Genomic DNA, 8,150 nt, shown 5'->3' with positions numbered 1-8,150 from the left:
AAAATTTAAAAAAAATAACCTATCTAAATAATTTTAAATAATTAAATTAATAAATTTATTATATTTAACTGCTTATTAGCTGCTTACCAACTGCTTGTGCACTGCTTACTAAGTACTCAATATTTTAAATATTATTAAAATAATTTAAATAGTAAGTTTTATTATTATAAATTAGTATTTTTAAACTACCTGCTAAGTACTTGCCAAGTACTTATTATTTTAATTACTAAAATTATTATTATTATAATTATAATTATAATAATTATTATTACTAATTACTTGCTAACTGCTTGCTAACTGCTTGCCAAGCAGTTTTTATTTTAAATATTATTTTAAATATTTATACTTAACTATTTAAATATTAAAATTATTAATATTATTTTTAACTGCTTGCCAACTGCTTGTCAAGCAGTCTTTTAAATATTATTTAAATTATTTAATTTAAATTATTATTATTATTATTTACTGCTTGCTAACTGCTTGCCAACTGCTTGCCAAGTAGTTTTTATTTTAAATATAATTTAAAATTAACTATTTAAATATTTAAATTTATTAACTGCTTGCCAACTGCTTGCCAAGCAGTCTTTATTTTAAATATTCTTAATTTTAATTTTTTAAATATTTAAATTTATTAGTATTATTATTAACTGCTTGCCAACTGCTTGCCAAGCAGTCTTTATTTTAAATATTTTTAATTTTAATTTTTAAATATTTAAATTTATTAGTATTATTATTAACTGCTTGCCAACTGCTTGCTAAGCAGTTTTTATTTTAAATAATTAATTTTAATTATTTAAACTTAACTATTTAAATATTTAAATTTATTAGTATTATTATTAACTGCTTGCCAACTGCTTGCTAAGCAGTTTTTATTTTAAATATTTAATTTTAATTATTTAAACTTAACTATTTAAATATTTAAATTTATTAGTATTATTATTAACTGCTTGCCAACTGCTTGCTAAGCGCTTATTAACTGCTTACTAAGTATATATATATATTTTTTTTATAAAATAAATAAATAAATATTATAATAAATTACTGTACTATATTGTAATATGTTAGATGCGCGGTAATTTATTTTTTTGGCAATATTACACGTGACTGCCAAGACTCAAAGATTACATAACAGAGGCTCATGTGAGCGTTCGGAATGTCCCAGGTCACCTCAACCCTCGTTGGTCACGGGTATGGGTTGCTATCACGATGCAGATATCAGCCGCCATTTGGTTTATTACAGCCAGTGCCCGCGCTCTCTGTGCGATCTGCTCAGAAGAGAACTCTTCAATCTGCGCTATCGATGTCACAATCACCTCGTTGACAAGCAAGCGGCCTAAGCTGTAATGAAGCAGTACCCAATGGGCCCAGGCGTCCTGGTAGACATGATACTGCCCGTAGAACGTTCCCGGCATGTCCTTGTCCGCAGCTTCTTTGATGGTGCAAGAGCGATCCGCTGGGAGACGATCTTTCCACGACTGGAGTTGCTTTTCAAGGTCGACTGCTTTGCGCAGCGCTACTTCTGCTTTGGCTTCTTGGTTGAACCGGAGACTCGAGCGCAAGCGAACGAACTCGATGAGAATGTCGATTAATTCGCAAGTCTGCTCATTACCCTGGAGCACCGCCGGTCGCTGGATTGGCCAGCGATTTAGTTCAGCTGGAAAAGGCCCTGAAACGTGGAAATTATCCACAATCACAGCCAGGTAATACCACGACTCTGCGCCGGCATCGAGCTTCAACCGCTGAGCAAAAGAGGATTGTTTCAGGAGCGCAGCAATTCCTGCTAGGTGTGTCCGGCGTGAGGATAGCGATCCGGGCTTCTCGTCGACCGTCTGTTATCATGAGTTATCGGGCCTCCATTCACTCTTTCGCGGAAACTGACCTCGAAAACTGCCATTGCTATAATCACATAGAATAGCGACTCCATATCACCGCGCGACTGATTCGTGACAAAGCTTCGAACTGACTTGAGCGTTGTTCCGTATCGCTGTCGAGCCAGGGTCAACATCGAGGGGTCCCTATTGACGTTGGACAGGGTCGCCAGTCCGACAGGAACGACTGCATTTCGGAAAGAGGCATTTGTCTGCATGATACGAAGCATATGTTGCTGGAACCCACGGGGAAAAACCTTCTCGGTACCAGGCTCACAGGTGTACTGCCGGTAGCAGAATTGCAAACCTAGGTTATCAATGTCCAAGGAAGTCATAGGCATGGGCCGGCTCGGGACAACCGCGGTTCCAGAGTCCAGTCTAGAGAATGTGGCATTCTCTGGCTGACTGTTAGAAGCTTGTCTGTCTTTACCTGCCTGTGCTTTCACTCGCGAACGTTCGTGCGCTGCTTTAGCCCGGCGAATGATTCGTTCGTTCTCATCTCGGAATAAAAGCGAGACTTCGTCGCGGTAGCCGGTGCATTCCTTGTGTGCTCTCTTGCATTGCGAGCACTCTGGCCTAGCACGGTCACACTGATGCCATTAGCATTTGGCTCGAAGACTCGATCGGGATCGGTCTGATGCAAGTACTCCATCGGTACCTACTTCTGCAGGCTGGCTTTAGTGCTTACCTTGATCCGTCGCTGCCGACACGGCAAACAGTTTTGACTGGGTAGACAATGGAAAGTCATCTTCGATGCACGAGTCTAGTGATGTCTTGAAAGGAACAGTAACTTGCCGGACTATGAGCTGACGATATAAAGGCATCGAGCCGAGCCCCTTTACTAGTTGGCCTATCCATCTAGCAACTTAGGCCAAGGAAGCGCGCTATGCCTAACTCGCCAGTTCTTTGTTCACCTCCGGCCAACCACGCTGTGAATCACATCTAGCATGATATAGATAAAGCTAATTTTGATAATATCAACACCTGAATGCACAGGAAACTGACAAATCCAACTGTCCTGTCCCCAACGCCAACCGGAACCGCAACAGCCAGCCCAGGCTTCTGGATGCGATCAGCCGTTGCTAGGCGCGGGTACCGCGGGGAAAGTGGGTCAGCCCAACAAATTTGACCTCTCGACCTTCCAGGCTTCATCCAGTTGTCAACCTCCCAGACTCCGACACGGGTAAAATCCTAGAGCTAGGCCTTCGCCCAAAATGGCCGACGTCGCGCTTGAGAACCCGCCAATCCACTACCGATCCATTTTCCTCTTCCTCTTCTACCTGTCTCTAATCCTTTCCCTTGCTTTCACCTGCTGTCGCACCATATACGTTCGGTATCAAGCACGGCAGAAGAACAATGATTGGGCCACTGGGCGGCGAACGCATCTATGGCTATTTATTTTCCTGGCTGCCATGAGCCTCGGTTCGACATGGTACTACATGATCTCGCTCTTCATCCGCACGTACGATGACTGGGCAGCTAGTCCGCAGGGAATCCCCTATGCAGGCAAAGACACGCCTCTGATCACCCGACTGGGCCTCTGGCTCTACAACACGTATATCTTCCAAACAGCCTGGGAAACCGTATCCGAGACGCCAGCGCGAGTCTGGTGGAGCGGGCAGATCTTCGGGTGGACGATTGGGTGGAGTCTTTTCCTCGGTGTTATGGGTATGTACATCACAGTTCATCCTTATCACGAAGCGTCTGTTGAACAAGAAGACTGACGACATAAGGCCGACGATACCGCATCCCCCACATCTGGGTCTTCATGCTCCTAGCCCAAGCCGTCGCCGTCTCCTTCTCAGCAAACCTCTTCTTCGCGGCCGTGGCCGTCTCATCACGCGTCGACGAGAAAACACTCGCTTTCGCCTGGTCCCCGCCGCTCCTCTACGAAGCTGTCCCAGTTGCCCTTTCACTCCTCGACACCCTCGCCGTCCCGATCTTCGCGTACCAGAAGGAATTCATGCTCATCCTGCTGGCGCCGCACTTCCTAGTTTTTATCCCTACGTTGCTGGGCCCGGGCCCGAAGGACTCGAGCGAGCCCACGACGAAAGCGCAGGGAGCGCGCGCGACCCGGCGCTACGTTGTCCTCATGCAGTGGGTTGCGGCGGCTTCGGTGGTACTCCAGGCGTACTTTACTTTCCTGGCGAGGCGGGAACTGGGCACGGAGCTGTCGTTTGGTGAGTTTGCGAGGAAGCTCTGGGACACGGTCTATGTGCACCCGGCTTGTAGCAGTGTCAGCTGGGATGCGATTATGAGTGCCGTGAGCGCGTTTTTCTGGGCGCTTGTGCATGGGTTTGATTCGAGGAGGATGGTTGGTGGGCTGTGAGTTCTCGGTCATTCAAGTACGGTGGATCGTGTGGATGATTGGGGTCAAGAGGAGCGCTCAAAGGGCTACTATATCATGGTCTGGAATTGTCAGTTGGTGGGTTTGAGCAGGCAATGGTGCGCGGCGTTTGAGCTTTGAAATGGACACTGTAAGTAGAGACGCAGGTAGATTTCCGCGATTAGCCATTCAGGAAATATGCCAACAGTTCGCCTTGAGCCCGGACTCGGACCGGGGCGGCACAAGACAGCCGAAGCCTCCTAGGAAGTCGTCTTTCTTTTTTCTCCCTCCGATCCGTTGCTGGTGCACGAGTGGCCTCCCCGGGGCCAAGTTTCGTGTTCTCTCGACTGTTTGCATGACTGAACCCTGCAAAGGAAAAAGCAAACATACCCAATCCATCTCTCTTACGCCATCTGAGAGGCTGCTTGCAGTGCCGCTTGGACCCCTCTTTGGTCGCTTACGTCGTGTCCCTGTTGAAGCTAGCCAGCGGCACTCCCATCCGCCTTCGTTTCCTTTCTTCCCCGACCAATTTCAACTATATCCAGAACATCCTTTAGCAGGCCTTGAACTCACCCACAAGCTCCCAAGATGGCCGATAGCCCAGCCGTGCAAGTGCTCGCCGTCCCAGACCCAGCCCTCCTCCAAACGCCCCCATCGCGCTCTCCACTCCAATCCCTCCAAGATGGCCTGATCCTGGAGCCTCTCCGAGACTGGTATGGCAGCCTGATCGACTACAAGCCATCGCCGGCAAGCTGGGTCGTCACAAAAGTCGAGCACATGAAGAACTTCCACTTCTCCGCATTCATGCACGAGTTCCTGCGGGTTACAGTGCAGAATACGGCGGCGGAGATCCCGCAAGACGAAAAACCCGCGTACGTTATCTTGGAGCGCGACAGCCAGAACAGCGATTGGGCGGCCGTTGGCTGGAGATGGGTGCAGCCGCCCCGGCTGAGCGGCTGGTGGATCGAGAGGTTGGTACTGGGATACTTTGCCGGACCTACAACGGCGGATTCGGAGCAATCGGCGCACTGGAAGGCAATCGGGTACTCGGGGTCGGATTTCCTGTGCTCGATTGTATTTGCGGGCGGGGGCGTGCCGCTTCTAGAGTTCGCGGATGAGCTGGTCCGGCTGAGCGAGATGGTGCCCCGATACTCTATCCTCGCGGCTGGGAACTACTGGTACGCGCTGACGGTGTATGAGGGGCTAAGGGAGAGATGGGCAGGTTCAGAACACCGGGGTGAATATTACACGCACAGAGGGCGGTTTGCCGGGATTCGCTGGGGCTCGCCGGTTCTGGCTGACTTGAGGGAGCATCTACTGTGGATATTGGCCTTTGCTGGCCTTGTCATTGTCCTGGCCGTCTTCTTGAACGGGCTGCTATGATTTCTGTGGGCGTGGAGTCCTGCCCGAGATTGAAACGTAGGTATATGTCTAGAGTATCAATATCAATCTTTATCCAGCGCACTATATAACCACCCTTGTTGTTTTACCAGAGGATTTGCTATCCATTTCGCCACCTAAGGAGCAAGACATAATAATGTTAATGAATCCTTTTCCTTTTGCCCTAAGGAAGTGGGAGGGAGCCTACCAAATCAACAATGCGAATACTCAACCCAGCAAACTTCCCCCGATGCCTCGCGTACAAACGCGGCGTCTCAACATACACCCAGCCCGCTTTAAGCTCCTCATATATCTTCGCCGCAAACCAAAAGCAGTTTTTATCGGTGGGATCGTAAGCTGCCCCAGCCCGACTAGCCGCATCCAACACGCCCGCAAACTCACCGAGCGGCACGCCGGGCGCCGGGAACTCCAGATCGTACAGGTTGTCGCTCCCCGAGTACCCGATCGCTCGCCAGTGCGTTACGGCCGATGAGCTGTTCAGCAGGGCCACGCCGCCGTGCGCCGGGTCGCTGAAGTACCCGAGGAAGAGACGCTTGAGCCACCAGCCTGTCAGCGGGGGGTGCGGGACCCGTTTCCAGCCAAGGGTCACTTCGTCGCCGTCCTTCATGCGCTCGACGAAAATGTGGATGGAGGTGGTGGCCGTGCTGTTGTCGCTGTCGCTGTTGTGTTGTGCCGGTGGTCGTTGTTGGACCGTGACGCGGAGGCTCTCGTGGAGGACCGCGGAGAAGTGGAAGTTCTTCATGTGCTCGACTTTTGTCACGGCCCAGCTGGAGAGTTCGTTGGAGTCGGCCGCGATTATTTTCTCGTGCCATTCTTGGAGGGGGAATGTTCTGAGATGCGGGGAGGTCAAGTAGGGGTGCTGCGAGGATGGCTTGTGGCTCTCCATGGCCTGGATGCTAGGATCCAGCTGTTTGTATAGATAGGACTTGACTGGATAGAGAAATGGCAGTATGGGAAAGACTTTAATGTGAGAAGAGATAGCAGCGTTACACGGCCTTGGCTTGGGCTTAACTGATTGTTCATAGAAGGCTCACTGATACCTGACGGTGGAGCCAGATTTATTTTGATTGGAGGAGCAGAAGTGAATGATGCATTGACAGGCACAGGCCTTGGCTGAATCATTTGGTGTTCTTATTCAACGATGATACTTGGCCAGACCTGGAGGGAAAATCACACTTGGCTCTTAACTGTAAACATTCAATTCAATAGATCCTTTGTACTATTTCTATTGTTCTAGCTTTTCTAGCGAGAGGCCAGGTCCGGGATAGCCTCCAGCACTCAATGACTCTGGACATCTCCTTGTCCCACATTCTTGCAGATTCTCTGCAGCAAGACGGAAGAGGCAATAAAAAACCCGATATAAAAAGCAAAAAGGGAACCACACAAATAGCAATCTGCTTGTATCATAATTATCAGAATCTGACCAAAACACGATTGCCGATGAAAGGGAGAAGCGCCAAATCCAACCTACCTTAGCCCGTGGATCACCGAACGACAACCCCGAAGTAGGATAGACGATGAATACCAAAAGGCCCAAAAGGTAAAGGAATATGGAGTAGCTCAGCATCTGAATGGGCGCCTGGAGCACGAATACCACTTTCAGAGAGGGCAGGTTGTCGTCTCCAAGCACCGCGGTGTTAAGTGATCCGCCGTTATGGATCTTTGCCAGAACGCAGCCCAGCGCGGATGACTGCTGGAATGCCATCACGGCGGATACTACGGCCATGACAATCCCATTGTACCAGAACGCGGTGATGACCCAGTGGGCTGTGTCTGCTCCTGGCCAACTTAGGCTGGTTGCGATCACAGAGGCAACGAGGGCTCCCTGGGGGTGTAATGGGTGTTAGTCACATTTGCGGCCCTGTAATGATGGGAAAGGGTTGAATCTTCTTGAGAAACTCACGATTGTCGCTGTGAAGTTGAGCTCGTTGATTTTGGTCTCCACCCACAGCTTTGCTTCTTGATCATCGATGCCTTCTGCGCAGATGACTTTGAGGGTGTTGTATGAGGTCACCCAGGTGTATCCAAAGCAAGTTGCTAATGTCTCGAAAGTGGTTTTCATCGTCTCTGCTCAATGATCGATTAGGCATCGAATTTTAGTAGAAAAAAAAAAGGCTCTGATGCTAAGGATTTGCCGACGAGGATATTGATTGATAGTTGTCCTCCTGTTTGTTTTGTTTCTGAGGTCAGCAGATAGGTATATATTTGTTTTTTAGTATGTGTTGCAGTTCCTCCGGATACCGATACCGCTGCTTATACTCTTATTTTTTTTATAACCCTAGCACTAAAATCATCTGAGCTACTATGAGAGTAGGGCGGAGTATCTATTTGATTCATAGCCATATTTCTATTTACAGGTACCGTACACAGGCATCTCACAAATACAATCCGGATTGCTCGGCTCGGGTCGAAATCACCCCAATGACTCCAGAGTCAGACCAACAAGACTCCAATCAGTGCGAGTTATCTGAGAGTGTGACAAAGAATGTGTGATCTGCTAATACACACCTCTGTATCCTTGTCACTCAGCTGCGCCAGCTCATCAAAGAATCCTA

General features: G+C 48.4%; 4 protein-coding genes across 4 annotated transcripts; 2 read left to right on the top strand and 2 right to left on the bottom strand.

Moving 5' to 3' along the window:
* Window positions 1-1,163: 1,163 nt before the first annotated feature.
* Window positions 1,164-2,616, bottom strand: DSM5745_07546 (Zn(II)2Cys6 transcription factor domain-containing protein; the record flags this gene model as incomplete). Its single annotated transcript, XM_026749562.1, has 3 exons — window positions 1,164-1,829; window positions 1,880-2,458; window positions 2,557-2,616. The coding sequence occupies 3 exons, from the start codon at window positions 2,614-2,616 to the stop codon at window positions 1,164-1,166; spliced, it is 1,305 nt and encodes a 434-aa protein (XP_026601594.1).
* A 466-nt stretch (window positions 2,617-3,082) lies between these two features.
* Window positions 3,083-4,197, top strand: DSM5745_07545 (uncharacterized protein; the record flags this gene model as incomplete). The annotated part of the gene is made up of 2 exons (XM_026749561.1): window positions 3,083-3,536; window positions 3,602-4,197. The coding sequence occupies 2 exons, from the start codon at window positions 3,083-3,085 to the stop codon at window positions 4,195-4,197; spliced, it is 1,050 nt and encodes a 349-aa protein (XP_026601593.1).
* Window positions 4,198-4,782: 585 nt separating this feature from the next.
* Window positions 4,783-5,577, top strand: DSM5745_07544 (uncharacterized protein; the record flags this gene model as incomplete). The annotated part of the gene is made up of 1 exon (XM_026749560.1): window positions 4,783-5,577. One exon carries the CDS (start codon window positions 4,783-4,785, stop codon window positions 5,575-5,577), a length of 795 nt encoding a protein of 264 aa, XP_026601592.1.
* A 181-nt stretch (window positions 5,578-5,758) lies between these two features.
* On the bottom strand, window positions 5,759-7,657 carry DSM5745_07543 (uncharacterized protein; the record flags this gene model as incomplete). The annotated part of the gene is made up of 3 exons (XM_026749559.1): window positions 5,759-6,502; window positions 7,067-7,420; window positions 7,499-7,657. The coding sequence occupies 3 exons, from the start codon at window positions 7,655-7,657 to the stop codon at window positions 5,759-5,761; spliced, it is 1,257 nt and encodes a 418-aa protein (XP_026601591.1).
* Window positions 7,658-8,150: the final 493 nt, after the last annotated feature.

This window comes from Aspergillus mulundensis (assembly GCF_003369625.1).
Source record: "Aspergillus mulundensis strain DSM 5745 chromosome Unknown scaffold_8, whole genome shotgun sequence".
NCBI classification, from domain to species: domain Eukaryota; kingdom Fungi; phylum Ascomycota; class Eurotiomycetes; order Eurotiales; family Aspergillaceae; genus Aspergillus; species Aspergillus mulundensis.
The sequence above is the reverse complement of the archived record's forward strand: the minus strand, read 5'-3'. Positions and strand labels throughout refer to the sequence as shown.